Raw genomic sequence first — 17,100 nt, 5'->3', positions numbered from 1 at the left:
TATGTACCAGAGTGCACATGAACCATGTTTCAAAAAGATTCAAACTTACTGGGGTCTATGCTTCAATAAGACTCTCCCCTACATGTAGCTCAACTAACTGGACTGAGTTACAGCTGGGCCGGTGGGTGGCTGATGAGAGTCACGGCATGGAGAAGAGCACCTGATGTGTTTTCTGCATGCGACACATGCCACAGATGAGCAGCCCAATACAAAATGCCTCGGAGCTGTTCTGGTCGTTGATCAAAATAAAAGCTGACTGACTGGCCTCGGAAAGGTATAATTTTTCTTCTTCTCCCTGTTTTTGTTTTCACAGCAAGTGGCATCGGTCTGCAAGCCCCAGTTCCCTCTGCTCTCTCCCTCTGGGAAAACTGTCTTTATTTACCTATATTATTAATTCTCCTGGGTGTGCCTTGGAATGTGCATCCCAGCGCCCAGCTGATTGGCTGGGCAGTGAAGGCGCCTGATTGGCTGAGGCGCACCCAGGAGGATTGATCGCTGTGGCGGTGGTGGGCCGGCCGCGGAGACCAGAGGCTGTAGCAGGCCCAGCCCGGCCACGGAGGCAAGGCCCAGGAGGAGGGAAAGAAATTGGGGGGGGGGCAAAAATGGCAGTGGGGAGGAGAGGCGCCTGGGCCCAGCACGGGCCGGCCGTGGTTAGGAAGCGGAGACTTGGGCAGAAAGGGGGGGGCGAGAAGAGGTAACCACCGGCCCCCAAGAGCACACAGATGCTCTGTGCGGGGTTGGCTAGTTTTATTTATCATATTTTTATACCACCTGATATGTACATCTCTAGGCAGTGTACCAAATTTTAAAAAACACAGATTAAAATACACAGGATACAATAAAAAGTATAAAACAGTTATTAAAACAAATTATTAAAATCATTAAAATTAATTAAAATTAAGATTAATTAATTTACACCTCAGTATTAGAACAACCAACCCTAAACACCTGATTCTTGCATTTTGCTCTGTGCAAAATAAACTTTCAGCAATAAATACTTTCCCAAAAAGTCCTCGTTTTGACCCTGTTTACTCTTCTGGGGTATCCTCAGGTGACAATCTATTGTCCGAACCTGATCTGGAAAAGTTATTTGTTTGCAAAGTTCGGTGCTGATAATCCTGGTCTTACTCTACTGGGCACATGGCTGTCTGCTTCCCCGACTAGTAATCAGCCACAGTAGGGAACAGGGTTTCCTTTAAGATTTGAGTAATACCCCCAGCCTCAAGTACAGCCTCCCAAGTGAGTTGGCATCCACAACCAAAGGTGCACATGTGTACAGGATACGGGTTCCAGCAAAAAGCAAGCCTGGTAACAGTTCAGGGGCTGAGAAGGCAGGAAGCAGTAGGCAGCATCAGTAAATTTGCAGTAGTTAAAACTCTACCCATGTGATTAGCTTTTAGATTCATGGGGCAGGAAGCAAAGCAGAGAGGTTACATGATGAGGAGTGGGAAAACTGGATCTTCCTTATTACACCTTCAGTGCACTGTAGTATGGGAAACATCTTAGTTCAGCATTCACAAAATTTAAGAGTTCTCTCTCTCCCTTGGGTAACATTTGCTACTTTTTACACATTTCAACTTGTAATATTATATATCTCCCCTCAGTTTTTCACTGGTGCTCCAGATTGTTTCTCTTAGCTACAAATGCCTGCTCCAATAAACCTTCATGGCAAACCAGGCTATTTTGAAAGCTCATTTCAGTATTTCAGAAACTCACATCAGATTGGTTAAACAGGCCCTAATTTAGCCTTTACAATCAACACGGAGTCACCATAGAAATGTTGCTGAGAGCAGCATCCCCAGGCTCCAGAGGGTCATTCTTGAAACACAAACATTTTCCTTTAAGGCACCCACTTGGCCCCCTAACTCAGTACTGCTTGAGGAGTAGCCACAGCCCTGACAGCTCCTTAAGGGTCCACATAAAACTTAAAATTGTCGACTTGCTATACTCTTTAAAAATGCTTTTAACAAAGGCTCGAGCTGTGGAAATGACAGAAACATTTAAGCATGCTGTTCAGACTGAGCAGTGGTGGGGGTGGGGTGGGTGGGACACAGCACATGTGGGAGATGAGAAATGGTGAGCGATATAATTCTGCAACAGTCTCTTTAGGAAGGCACGAGGCACAGATAAAAACGGCGGCTTCTCTCTCCAAATTTGATAACTTTGCCAAATCTGACATCCTGGCAGGTAAAGTTCTCTTTCGCTTAGGTATCATTTGATTAAATCAACCACTTTTAGCTTCACTTGTTTTCAGTGGAAGAGATTTTGGGCTGAACTAGTCATTCTGTTCAAAATGGACTATTGCCCAAAGGTTCAACCTCATCTCATGCATGCCTGTATTGTTAAGGCAGGCTCACCCATAGAGTGTCTTTCTCCACCCCAATCCAGTTTTTTCCCTGATGCTGGTGGGGAAATATACAGTCTGTGCAAACATGCCAAAAGGTTCTAGGGAGAGAACAAGACACAAGCCGGGTCATCTGGGTGTTACATAAGAACAGCCCTGCCGGATCAGGCCCAAAGCCTACCTAGTCCAGCATCCTGTTTCATACTGTGGCCCACCAGATGCCTCTGGGGAGCCCACAGACAAGAGGTATGTGCATGCCCTCTCTCCTGCTGTTGCTCCCCTGCAACTGGTATAGAGAGGCATCGTGCCTCTGAGGCTGGAGGTTATCTAGTATTTAGCAGGGGCAAGAAAGAGCAACTGTCCCTATTCATCACCAGAACAGCATCCCTCTGGTGGCTGTTGCTGGTTGTCTACCTCGTGCCTGAATTTTTTAGATTATGAGTTTCTTTGGGACAGGGAACTATTTTCTTATTTTTATTAATTTTGCTATGTAAATTTTTTCTTGAAAAACAACAGATAGATAGATAGATAGATAATGCCTGAAGCACATAATTAACTACCTCAATCCATGAAATAGATGGAAATTCAAAGAGCTTCACTTCAGCATAGCCCTTTGTTTCATTCATAAGTTTTAAAAGGCCAGTTCAAATTGCTAAATTTTGCCACAGAATTGGGTATCTGAGTATGTAACCATATGGAAAAGAAAAACATGAACACCACAGCTGCACAACTGAGAGTCACCATCAGAACTGCAGAAGCACCTTTTCCATGGCTGTGGCTCATCAAGAGTGCAGCCTAGGACTTTCAGCCTATTTCAAATGTTAAAAGACTTGCATTCGCATATATATGCGTATGTGCATGTATGAGTGAGTGCACATGCACATACACTCAGGGAACATGTTCTCACGTAAATTTTCCTTGTGAAAAACAACACCGTTTGTGTATCATACCATGTGTGTTTCTCCTTGTGAATATACGCTCATCGGCGACATCCTCTTTTGAAGCGGGACCAAAGGAGGCCTCTCCCGTGCATACGGCTGCTTGCTTATTTTGTTCCGTAGAATTAGGGAGAGAAAAACTGCCAAAAGGATCAAGCCAAGGATAGCCATTAGTACCGCAAACCACAGCTCTGTGTAGAAGGCTGCCTGCTTTGTTTCAGCTTCATGGTTTTCTCCTGGGGTTGTTAACACGGGACCTGTGAAATCCAGGAAAGAGAAAGAAAAATACAGGCCATTTTAGAAAGCCAGTGTTGTGTGATCTATTTGCTCTCCTTTATTTGACTGTATAGGTGTTAGAAAGATGTTGGCGGCAGTTTGTCACTTGGTGCTCATTTGCACTTACAATCAAGGTGCTGCCATGGCGCAATATGCTAGTGGGCTGGAAGAGAACCCTTACGGCACTCTGGAGACCTTGCTTAGAAGAAGCAGCTTGGATTGGAAATGGCCACAGCATTGGCACCAACCAAGGAAGGGGAGGAGTGTGTGTGTGTGTAATTTTAGGCAGATTCATCACAGTAACCGTGAACAACTAAAACAATTATCAGGAGTTTATTTTTTCCAAAAGGTGCGGATATGTTGCGAAAAGCTTTTTTGTGCTCAAACCTGAAGGATCTGGAATGACTGTAGTCAGCATAACCCTTGAGGTGCTTTAAAAGAGTGAAAATAAGGAAGTTGAGGAAAGAAGGGATAAGACAGAGAGCCATGAAGAGCTCCAGTGATCTCTGCAGCAAAGAGCATAGAGTATGTTTGTGTGTGAGCATCAGTCTTTTGGGCTGGGCAAGCATGAAGCCCTGCCGGTGACTTCTTGAGAAAGACACGTGGAGCAGTGGAGACAAGAGCATGGGAAAGTCCAAGGCACAGAAAATCAAAGCAACAACACAGTAGGCATTTCAGGCTACAGAAGAAATACCTGCTGCTCTGCTAGGACAAGAATAATCTATTTCAATTTGATTCCACATAGAGAAAGACCTTTTGAGATCAGGCCACCCTAGAATTTCCTTCACAACTGTCTATAAGACAGAAGACCCGGGTAAGAGGAACCTAAGAAGAGGAGTGCGGCATGAGCAGACCAATGGTGCATCTGGGCCAGCATCCTATTTCGAACAATAGACAGCAGAAGTCTCTGGTAGGGATGTGCCAAAACACGATTCAGCTTCCAAATTGTGGCACAATCCCTTTATAATCGAGGGCTTACCCAGCCCCTTTAATGTGGAGGAGAGCAGGTCCATCCCTGCTCCTCCTCTGCTCGCTGGCATTGTCATACCGGCGGTGCCCCCTCCCCTGTTATCAGCATCTGCTGGCAGCACTCTCACCCAGCTGCCCCCACATGGCACTGGCATGCATTTGGCCTCAGTCATTTTCATGGTGAGCATGCACAGAGGCCATGTGCGTGCTGACGCCATGCGGGGGCAGCTGGAGGAAAGCACCGTTGGTGCACACTGCTAGCTGGGAGGAGCGCAGCCAATACAGCAATGGCGGTGAGTGGAGGAGGAGCATGGATGGACCTGCTCTCCTCTGCATTAAAGGGGCTGGGTAAACCCTTGATTTTAAAGGGATTGTGCCATGATTCAGAAGCTGAATCACATTTTGAGCAGATTGCTAGTCCCTGGAAAGTACTCAGGTAAGGCAGGAAGGTAACAGTGTTCTCCGCTGTTTGTCTTGCACCTTTATGAGAGGCATAGAAGAGGGGATTTGAGCAAGTGCTGCTTGTCATGCAGTGGAAAGAAAAGCTGCACATGCTGAACAACTCTGTTCTGTGAACTCATAAAGGTACAGCAGAACCATCCTCTTTTCCATATGACCACCCTACCTTGGAGGCCTTCTAATCCAACCTCTTGCCCAGTGCACACACACAGTATACAGGGATTTTAAGCAAATGAGTGAGCAAAGAGTGGCCCATGTCTTCCACAGTGTACCATGGGTGGCTCTGAGCTGCCTGTGCTGCTGCAGGCTCCTAAGGAACTGCTGGCATTCTTGTGCAAGCGTACAAAAACTTAAAAGTTTGGGGAGTGCTATGGAGCCTGGAAAGAATGTAAGTAGTGCTCCCGAAATGTGGGTGCACTACTTTAAGTTTTTGCACCCTTGCACAAGACTGCTTAGCAGCCCGTTGCATATGGGTGGCTCAGGACTGCCCAAATTACACAGTGGAACATATTGGCCAATGATTGTTAGGATGTATGAAGAATTTGTAAAAGGTTTTTAAAAATATAAACCACATCACCGTAACAGTTATTGACAGTTGCCTCCTATCCTATAGTGTAAACTGAAATCTGTTTTCCACCTTCGTTTTTTGAAACACAGGTGTGACAAATACAGCTTGGAAAGTAGGATGGGGCATCATTCTCATGCTCTGTCTCGGGTCTGCAGCTTTGCAGGCTCCTCTGCTTCAATTCCCCAGTTGTCAAGCACACTCTCATTGTCTGCAATAGCCTGGCCTACCTTTCAGCTTTCTCCCTAGAATCAAACCACCCACCTTGACTGGGAACTAAGCTACATTCTCATGTGTTTGGACTGATTAAAAGAAGGTTTTGCATGGTTATTAAATACACATACACGCACGTAAAATGGGATGGTAGTCTGCCTCTCTGTCTGTCTATCAATCTATCAAATTTGTATGCTGCCCCAAACTTCCATCTCTGGGTGACTTTCCCAGTTTGCAAGCATTCATCTGGTGGCAGTGGTTCTGGGGGGTGGCAGCGAGGGCAGGGGAAAATAACTAAGGGAAAAGGTGAATATTGCCACTACTGGCACCCGGCATCCTGTGGGGAGGCCAGCCCACTCTCGCTGCTCACGTGGTCTCTGCACATGTGTTGTGGCCATTTGAGTAGTCAGCATGGCAGTTGAGTACTGACTATTCTAAGCATTTTGTATCTCTATGAGGTGTCATTCCCCATACTTTCCAGTAGGAAAGTTTTCCTGCTTTCTCCAGAAACTTAATGAATTTTCCCAGGTTTCCCATTTATTTTGGTAGTCTTGGTGAGGTCTCAAATCCACCTGCAGAAATGGAATGTTTGTATCTTTTGTGGTTTGGTCTGGGAGTTTCATGGCAGTCAGTGAAATCCAAGAAGCTATATATCTATATCTGCCTTAAAGTGCTTTAAATTTGATTTTTAAAAAATTGAATTTAAAAACAAGTTTTTAAATTGTTTTGTACTTATTTTGTATTGTGCGTGTGTGTGCACGTGCTGTGATTTGCGTTTAATTGGATGTTTTAATATTGTGTTGTGAACGGCCCAGAGAACAATTTGTTATGGAGTGGCTAACAAATAACGTTTATTATTATTACTATTAGTGTTATCATCATCATCATCAAATAGTCGTCGTCATCGTAGAAGCAGCAGCGGTAGTAAAAAAAACAACACAGCCATAATCAAGCTTCCACAACATCTCTGTTTACATATCTCTTTTCTAAGGAGCTTCATAGCAGTTTACATTTAACAGCAAATCCAAAGAGAATGATGAGGATATGACTTAAAGCATTTACCAAGTCCTGTAGCAGTGTTGTACATGATCACTGGTGTTATAGCACTTCCTACATCAGTGGTGCAAGATATCTGAAATAAATAGGCTGAACAAAAATAAAGGATTAAAATATGCAAACTATACATACATCTTACCTTGCTATTTTATTAACTTGTTTATTTCATTAATGTTGTTTGTCTGTAACGTAACTATGTTGCATCTGGGCATGCACACAAGGTAACTGACATAGCTCAGTGGGTCTTCCTTCCTTTCCCTCCATCCTGGATGCCTTTGGCTGCACTAACACTGCAGTGTGCCAGCCCTTATTTTCAATGTGTGCCTCCCACACAGATATCCAGCCATCCCTTGCCTTCCCATGGCACGAATAGTTTTGTGTACAGGAGGAAAGCAATGTCTGGATGTGGAGATTGGAAGTGCAGGTGAGCCTCCTGTGGAAAGCAATTATAATTATGCAGGGAGAACAACGGATAAAAGATGTCCACATGATTCCATCCTGTGCCCATGGGGTGAAGCTGGGGGGATGGACTATACCCTGAGCTTATAAATGTGCATTCATCTTTGCCTGACAGATTCTACTAATGAAGACCCTTGAGCCTGAACACCAGCCCTGTTGGACTGCTCAAAGGAAAGCTTGTAAACACGTAGGCTGTAATCCACCACAATTTGTCAGAGAATAAGTTCGCACTGGTCTCAATGGATATGACTTGGAGAAGGCTGTAACCATAATGAGTTCTGGTGTCAAACTGGAGCCTTGTTAACTACTTATACATGCATGTTATACAATAGAGAAACAATGACTAAATCTAAATAATTGAATACTGGAACTTCTCTCAGATGCACTTTTGGTGGGGTAATCCTAGTCTTATCAATCCCCAGTTCAAGGAACACAGAAAAAAGAAAGCACCCATGGAATCAATTTCTGATCAGGTATATCAGACATAGAATTGTGTATTGAGACGAAGACTGGAGCAAGAAGCAAACACAACATTAAAGATTCATATAATGAAATCAAGCTCTGTAATGACAACTGTTATCACATTGTATGTGCCTTCTATAGGCGTAATAGAAACACCATAAGAATCTGATACATTGACCTGTTTCATGTACAAAACAATCATATAACTTCTAATGATTTATCTGTATGAAACCTGTCATCTATTGTGTCCCTATTAGGCATTAACCACTTCTGTAATTCTGTAGCCCATGAGTGTGGTATGTCCAGTGTCTTCTCCACAATATGATATTGCAAGTACAGTCAACCAACCAACCGTGGTTTTGAGTATATGCGAATGGGAAATTGTGACAGTGCCAACTGCGGCCAGAATATCCACATTTGGTGAGGGTTTTTTTAGTGCTTTTGGAGGGGTTTCAACAATTTGGGAGGGTTCAGACATTTGATCTGCTCATTCCTCTTGGTGACACTTGTTGTACTGTGCCAACTTAAAATGACTTTGAGTGATTTTGGGGGGTTCAAAAACTTTCCAGAGGTTCGATCTGCTCATTCTTCTTGATGACATGATTTTTTTGTGTGATTTTTAAAGCAATTTTTCTGTATTTCTCCCCTTTATTTTTAAGTCTTTTTGTGGTTGTGGTTCCCCTAACCCCCTGTTTCCCATAGACTTCAATGCCTCGCCAATTGCGAATTTGCCAATGGCGAGGTTTTGCCAGAACAGAAACCTAGCGGTTGGCGAGGGATGACTGTATATAGACTTGGGTGTGATTTCCCTTGTGTGTAAAACAGAACATGAACAAGGGCCAGAAGGAAATCTTACACTGACTTAGGAGCAAGGAATTAATGAAGAATATAATAGACAATAAAGCCAATAAAGGAGATCCCTAATAAAGGAGCTCATTATGTGCTCTGATGCATCTGATCTATTCCAACTGGATTTCCCCATTACCTTTAAATGTAGAACACAAAGGGATGCATATATCTGTGCTCCAGCACCTGCAGCAAATTGCTGTATTAGCAAGAAGGACTCAACTGAAAAGACCTGTTATGAGGTGGACAAGTAAACCCACTTTGGAGTCCATCTTGTGCTGAGACTCCATATTCTTGGTCGGGCTAAAAGGTAAACTCTCCGCCTGAACCTTACATGACCCTGGTTTGTTATGCTGCAAAATAACACCTGACTTCTCAGCAGAATGTGCTAAGGGGGCACACACAGAGAGAAATAGGTACAAACAAGTAACTGCTCCCATTAAATTGGTATGACCCCAAAAGACAAGATAAATTACTGTGAGGAATGCACTTAACAAGCACTAATATCAGTTCAATGCTACAGTTATATGCCAAAGAACACCATGAGCTGTACACATACATGCATATCGAACCCATGCTTGATTCGCGTGGCATGTACCCTAAAACATTCCACCCACAAGCAAAAGAAGACATCAATCATAACCATTATAGCTTTCTCAAAGATAGGGCACACTACTTTGTTCAAGATAGAACATGTTAAGCAGTTTGGAACAAATACAATCATTCACAAGTCCACAAGTCTTTGAATTATTTTCCTTGAAGAACATCTTCTTGCACCAGCCAAATTGTCTCTCCTTGTGCAGAATACATGCAAGAGGAAGCAGGAAATCCCCATACAGTTTGTTACAGCCTAAACATATCCAAAGTTGTCTATACTAAAAAGAACTGATAAAGCTTATTGTATTGCTTCCCTCCTTTCCCTTTAAATGTATGCTTATGACTAATGCATTTCTGTCTGTTGTTATTTTTAAAAGCAACATGATTTACTGTCAGGCAACTCAGCTTCAGAATCTCATCCCAACTATGATCACAGATTGGTCACAGGAGGGGTTTACCCTTGCCATCTCAGGCACAGTATGAGATGATGCCTTTCAGCATCTTCCTATATTGCTGCTGCCCGGTATAGGTGTTTCCAACAATCTGGGAAACATACCAGCAGGGATTCGAACCGGCTTAGTAATAATCCTGTGTCTGGGGTATTTTGGGCTAACATTTGTACGATGTATGATAAATCTTTATTGTCATTGTCCTGTACAGAACGACGAGATTGAAAGAACATACAGCAACCTCTACAGGACCTAACAAGAAATAACTAAATATATCCCAATAAACCCCCCCTCCCCCATATACCCATTGCTCTAAAAAACTCTAAAAAACTAAAAACAAAACCCCCATCAGAAACTGTATTTTGCTGCGTTCAGCGCTAACACCGCTTTTGGATAGAAACTATTTCTCAAGCGGCTGGTCCTGGCTTTTATGACCCTGTACCTCCTTCTCAAAGGCAGAAGCTGAAAGAGATCATTTCCAGGGTGCGTGGGATCCTGCACTATCTCTACCGCTTTGTTAAAACTCCTGGTGGCATAAATTTGGTCTAAAGTGGGAAGAGTACACCCAATTATTCTCTCCGCAGTCTTAACAACCTTGGACAGCAATGCTCTTTCCCTGACTGTGCAACTCCCAAACCACACACAGATTCCATAGGTTAACACACTCTCTATGGTACAGCGGTAGAACATCAGCAGTAGATTATTTGAAAGACTATTCTTCCTGAGAGCCCTCAAGAAGTATAATCTCCACTGTGCTCTCTTCACCAAATCTTTGGTGTTTGCTCCCCATGTCAGATCATCTCTCAACTCCATTCCCAGAAATCTAAACACCGAAACCCGTTCCACACAAATCCCTTCAATAATGAGTGGCTGAATGTTCGAATTGCATTTCCTAAAATCCACAATGATCTCCTTTGTTTTTTTTAATTGAGGAAACAAGGGAGCTATGCAAGATTGCTTTTTGTTGACTTTAGCTCTGCATTTAATACTATTCTTCCATATAGATTGGTGCCCAAATTATTAGATCTGGGGCTTCCACTGTGTTTATGTAGGTGGATATTAGACTTTTTATCAGATCGTTCTCAACGGGTTAGGATGGGTTCCCATGTCTCGGCGGATCTCAGTATAAATACGGGGATGCTGCAGGGGTGCGTGTTGAGCCCACTTTTGTACACGCTTTATACATATGACTGTGTTCCCAACTACCCCAGCAATAAGATCATTAAGTTTGCAGATGACACAACTGTGATTGGTCTGATTACTGCTGGAGAAGGGGAGTCGGCCTACAGGAAGGAAGTGGAGCAGCTGACAGAGTGGTGTGGGGAGAATAACTTATTCTCCAGGAGGGTCAGGACGGTGTGTAGGGCCATAGCCACAGCATCCTCCATGGATCTCTTCTTCTTATATGCAAATTGACCGGAGTCAAGTCCAACCGGCAGACAAGCCATAATACGATTTCACACCAATTTCTCAAAACATTTCATTATAACGGGTGTAAGCGCCACAGGACGAAAGTCATTCAGACTGTCTATGTTAGATTTTTTTGGTAGAGGTATAATGGTAGAGGATTTCAGGCAAGGTGGAACAGTAGCTTGGGCCAGAGATCAATTAAAAATCTTCATAAAAATTTCAGCCAGTTGTTCCGAGCAGTCTCTCAGTGCCCTACCAACCACTCCGTCAGGGCCCATAGCCTTCCTCGTATTTATTTCCTTCAATATCCGTCTCACTTCCCCCTCTTCCACCCTAACAACATTTCCCTCGGGAAGTAAGGGCGATGACTCTGGCAGCACTGCTGGAACCACTGCCGGTGTCACCTCAAACCGGGCAAAAAAGGTATTCAGCTCCCCCACCAGGGAGGCACTGCTCTCTACAGTTGGTGGGCCACTAAATCTGTAGCCGATAAGCTGCTGAACCCCCTGCCACACTTGTCTGGCGTCATGACTGCTCATGTGGTTCTCAAATTTCCCCCTATACACAGCTTTTGCCTTCTTGATACCCCTCTTCAGATTCACCCTTTCTATACCATACAATACCTGGTCTCCAGTTCTAAAAGCAGAATTCCTGGCCTTCAACAGCCCCCGAGCTTCCCCCGTCATCCAGGGCTTCCTGTTTGGATACATCTTTACATGCTTTTCCCTGGTGACGTTGGCTGTACAAAATTTAATATAGTCCATTTGGACTACCTAACCAATTTGGACCAAATTTGGTGCAGTTGTAGTGAGTGACACAAAGGGACACCTCAACCCTCTTGTTTGTGATGACATCATCCACCCCAATTCAAGATGGTGGACACCTGAATGTTTGAAGCACAAGAGGGCTAACTTGTGAACTACCTAAACGATTTGAAGAAAATCTGCTACAGCTGTAGGGACATATAGGGACACCTCAAATGCATGGTTTGTGATGATGTCATCCACCCCATTTCAAGATGGCAGACATGTGAACATTTGAGGGGCAAGTGGGAACAGATTTGGACAAAATTTGGTACAGTTGTAGGGACACATAGAGACACTTCAAATGCATGGTTTGTGATGATGTCATGTACCCCATTTCAAGATGGCAACATCTAGAGTACCACAGGCTGGGAACCTCTGTGCTATTGTGGCTGGGATGACTGAAGTTGTAGTTTGGCAACATCTGGAGTACCACAGGTTGGAAACCCCTGCAATAACTCCTGCAGGGAAAAAGCCATACATTTATACACATGTTCCATGATAGTATATTAGCTGGTAGGCCTGCTTTGCATAAATTAACATTCCATATAAGTAGGTACACACCAGACACAGCACAGGACACTAAAACAGCAAAGAAAGAAACCCAAACTGACTTTTGTCAGATGTCCTTGGCAAATACAGGCTGGTGTCAAAGCCACTGTAGATGCGTTGCCCTCCCTCCATTAGCACATATTCCTTCAACGGCCCATTCAGTAGGAAGGTGTGACTCCAGTCAAGGTAGATTGTAGATAAATTGCTGACAACAGTAAATGGAGCTTTGTATTGTGGTACTGGCAAAAGAAAACAGGAAAGGGAGTTAATTTATAAATTGGGGGTGGGGGGGAAATGCCTCTTTAGCTTCCAGAGACTCAGTACATCAATATTAGCATTAGAGCCATTTTCTGATTCAACCATGGAGAGGAAAGAAGACTTCTGTGGAGAATCAATTTGTCGCAAGTGGGCTGCTGCAATTGGTGAGAGAAGGGACATCCTAATACCTAGCATTTATACCTAGTGTTTTAGAGTGTTCAATATGCTCCATATCTATTAGCTCAGTAATCCTCACAACAACAAGGTACAATGCGAGTGTCAGGAAGAGCTCTTCAGCCCCAGCCCATCTCTGAATGCAAGTTCTCCTTCTTGATTTGGCTCCAACCTCCCAGAAGCCCCTACAGAAAAAGAGTCAAGAAGAGCCCTGCTAGCAACAGCTCCAGTTAGAGCCGTTGGCTGTGCCAAGGCTCTGTTCTCTGACTTGTGTTTCCTTTGCCTTGCCCTGCCCTGCCTGTTTCCAAATTATGCCCAGTCTGTTTGACTCTTTTCTACATGCTTGCCTTTACCTTGCCCCCTCACCCCCCACCCTAGGGTTGCTATGCCCCCTGGAATTCTGGGTTTCATCCATATTTTAAGCAGCTCACCCAGATTGCTTAGCCCATCCAGATTTGCCCAGATTTCAGTTTTCATTTAAAAACAAAAAACTAAGCTCTAGCCCTTGTAGTAGTGGAGTTACGGAGCAAAATGTGCAGTCACTATTCTGCTCAAGAATTATTTTCAAGCCGATTTACATAATATGCAAATTAAGCACCCAGATTTGGAAAGCCAGAATATGGCAACCCTCCCCCTACATTTAGTTGTGTTGCCCCTATCTTGGCTTCCCCCTGACAATTAAGTGCCTTAGTATTACGACCCCCCATATAGTTGTCTGGGGCTGAGGCTAAAATATAGTAGTCTGATTCAAGAAGCCACCCAAAGAGTTTATGGCTGAAGGGACATTTGAAGCAGGGGCTCCCAGTTGGTAGCTTAATCATTAAATTACATACTGCTCTTTGCCTAGTGACATCAGCTTGATAGGGTGAAGAGTGGGAGATGAAGGGTTGAGGCCAGACATCTTTGCATTCTGTTCTGATGATGTGCCCCAGCATTTCCTAACTAGCTTCCACTGTCAGTTCCAGGTTGCCTCAGGCAGGACCACCTTCATGAGCCTCTTGTGCGACAGTGGCTCCTCCCTCTCCTCCTCCTCGGTTATCTGGAGGTGAGAGCTGGTGTCTGGGTATGCAAGAGAGCGCAACAGAGTAGATGATGGTGACAACCTGGAGTTGCCACTGCCTACTCTGGTGGCGGCTGCTGCTATTCTTTACTACTATTGCCGGCCCAAGTGGCTGGGCAGGAGAAGGAACAGGTGCCGTTTGTGATCCAGGATCCCAGTCCTGCTAGCCAGTCAAATCATATGTAAGACTGACTACAGCCAAATCAAGCATTTCACTTACGTTGATTTATTGTTATTCCTAGCAAAATGGGCACAGAGATATCCAACATACAGGCTCCAGATAAAAGTGTTCCTCGTAAATGAAGGTTTATAGTAGCTCTTGACTAATCAATGAGGCATTAATCAAAGATTTAAATTTTGGCAGATACTCCAGTACCAATTATACTGTAATCAGGGCTGGCCTGGTGGGTGGGTAGGTGAACTGGGCACCAGGGGTCTACCTGAAGGGAGTGCCCATCTGAGCTTGCAAAAGCCACACAACTTGGCAACATTGATAAACTAACCAGGATGGGGTGGGAGGATGCTGAAAGCAGTCCTCACCCACAGCAGTACTTATCCTAGGGTCAGCCTCAGCAATGACTGTTACAATGGTCTAAATTTCTCACCACTTATCACTGATGTTTACGCTCAGTGGAGTCTGTATTTCTCTTTCTTTCTCTCTCCAACTCTACTTTTAGAAAATAATTATGTCATTTTCAGAACTTTTTATTTTTATGCTTTTTATTTTCCCTCTCAATGCATTATTTTTGAAGATCGGTTTCTTTTTAAAAGCCTTACTATCAGCTATCTGTTCCAGATAATGAGCCAATAGCATAATGCATTAATAAATAATCCAACACTGGTCCCTAAATACTACGTTATATGAAAACAAATTCATAGATATGGAGCAAGCATGTTCATTTGTCATGCTTCTGGCTCTGTCCTAAAGTAAGGAGGAAAGTGAACAAACCACCAATGGCTTCTTTAAGAATGTGAGCACATTCTAGGACGAATGTCCCAAAGTACAACACTGGGAGAGATCATCAGGAGATTTGGTGCAGGGTGTTATCAGTATGCTGATGACACCCAAATCCATTTCTCCATGTCAACATCATCAGGAGAAGCCATAACCTCCCTAAATGCCTGCCTGGAGGCCATGATGTGCTGGATGTTGGATAAACCGAGGCTGAATCCAAATAAGACAGAGGTACTTATTGTGCGGGGTCGAAACTCAGGAGATGATTTTGATCTGCTGTTTCTGGATGGGGTCACACTTCCCCAGAAGGAACAGGTACACAGTCTGGGTGTGCTTCTGGATCCAAACCTCTTCCTGGTGTCTCAGGGTGAGGTGGTGGCCAGAAGTGCTTTCCATCAGCTTCGGCTGATATGCCAGCTACGTCCATTTATTGAAATAAACACAACAGTGGTACATACAGTATGCTGGTAACCTCCAGATGTGACTACTACAATGTGCTCTATGTGGGGCTACCTTTGTGCATAGTCTGGAAACTGCAGTTGGTACAGAATGTGGAGGCCAGGTTGGTCTCTGGGTCATCTTGAAGAGACCATATTACTCCTAAATTAAAATAAGCACACTTGCTACCAATAAGTTTCCAGGTAAAATAGAACGTGGTTATTATAATCTATAAAGCTCTAAACACCTTAAGCCCAGGGTATTTAAGAGAACATGTTCTTCACTATGCGCCACCATCGTCTATTGAAATAATCCGGAGAGGTTTGTCTGCAGTTGCCACTAGCTTGTCTGGTGTCTACACAAGGACGGGCCTTCTCTGTTGCCACCCCAAGACTCTAGAATGCGCTCCCTGATGAAATAAGAGCCTCCCCATCTCTGACAACTTTTTAAAAGTCTCTAAAGACACATATGTTCACTCAAGCTTTTTAACTAGACGTGTGGTTTTAAATTGATTTAAGGTTTTAATTCCTGTTTAAATTTGTTTTATGTTGCTGTAAACCAACCAGAGACGGAAGTTTGGAGCGGTGTACAAATGTAACAAACAAACAAATAAATCCTGACGAACACACTGAAGAAAGCCTAACAAAGAACCACAGAATGCACTCTACAAATCTGAGGGGTTGGTGGAGTTAACAAGCTGAATAAATTAATACAATCATTAACTACCTAGACTATATAATCGGTGTGATCTGGAATTATAGCTCTTAGGAAGCCAACCCTTCACTGCAAAACCATTGTAGTAAAAGCTGCAGAAAAGTCTACTTTTCAAGTCACTAATTTTTAGTAACTTTAACACTAAATTAAGCTATTAAAGATAATATGAATGTATTGAAATATGACGGTGTAAACTCCCAGCCAGGTAATATAAACTGAAGACTCTGCCAAATAATAATTTCCAAAGGCAAAATGATCACATTAGCCATAATGTGGCTAGATTTGCTATAATTCTTTGCTTACCAGTAGATTTGTTTTATAGGCTGATTAGTGCAGGGAGTTTTTTTAGTGGAACATTGCAATGGTAAATCCTTTCCACCAACCATATGATTTGTACTGCTCTTTGGGGGAGAAATTGCAGGATGGCTTCAACTTTGAAACAGAACACACTTAAAAGAAAAGGTCTGTTTTGAACTCGGAACTGAACAACCCCATTTCAAAATGTATTCATAGGGACTGGGAGCCAGAGAGATAGCCTTTATACTGTGCCTCTCTTGAAGAAGAGGGTACATCAGGACAGGAGGTAGGTAGGTTTGATAATGTAGTTTTCTTTTCTAAGCACCGAGTATTATAGGCTGTGCTATTTCTACTATAACTATCTGGTCTTGCTCGATCTCAGATTGACAAAGGCAGAACTTGGGTTCTGCCCAAGAACGTGCCTTCCTTGAGTTGTGGCTTGTTTTGTTTATGAGATAGTGTGGTGATGAGAAATGGACAGTGGCAGCTATCTCTGTGTGTGTAATATTTCTTGGTGATTGCTGCGATGATTGCTGGCCTTGAGACTAACGTGTGCTTCACTCACTGCTCTGGTCCACTCTGCAATCTGCATTGCAAGGTTTACTAAGTCAAAATGTGGCTAAAGTGGCTCTACTACGCACTGTTAAGAGAAATCACATAGATGGAGGAACCATGCAGATGGCAGGAACCATGCCACTAGGGCAGTTTTAATGTATCCTGGGAGAAATGCTCTTTTACGGGTCATCAGCAGAATAAAATGTGGCGATTTGATGAAGAGTTCATGTCTTATACTTGCCTCTGTAAAC

General features: G+C 43.6%; 1 protein-coding gene across 1 annotated transcript in view; it reads right to left on the bottom strand.

Moving 5' to 3' along the window:
* Positions 1 to 17,100, bottom strand: part of USH2A (usherin) — a 784,926-nt gene that overhangs the window by 13,073 nt on the left and 754,753 nt on the right. The window contains exons 67-69 of the mRNA XM_053283338.1: positions 12,461 to 12,637; positions 6,827 to 6,910; positions 3,295 to 3,539 (exon numbers count right to left, since the gene is read on the bottom strand). Of these exons, the coding sequence (XP_053139313.1) occupies positions 3,295 to 3,539; positions 6,827 to 6,910; positions 12,461 to 12,637 (506 nt within the window). The remainder of the gene's footprint in view (positions 1 to 3,294; positions 3,540 to 6,826; positions 6,911 to 12,460; positions 12,638 to 17,100) is intronic.

This window comes from Hemicordylus capensis, chromosome 1 (assembly GCF_027244095.1).
Source record: "Hemicordylus capensis ecotype Gifberg chromosome 1, rHemCap1.1.pri, whole genome shotgun sequence".
In the NCBI taxonomy this organism is placed as follows: domain Eukaryota; kingdom Metazoa; phylum Chordata; class Lepidosauria; order Squamata; family Cordylidae; genus Hemicordylus; species Hemicordylus capensis.
The sequence above is the reverse complement of the archived record's forward strand: the minus strand, read 5'-3'. Positions and strand labels throughout refer to the sequence as shown.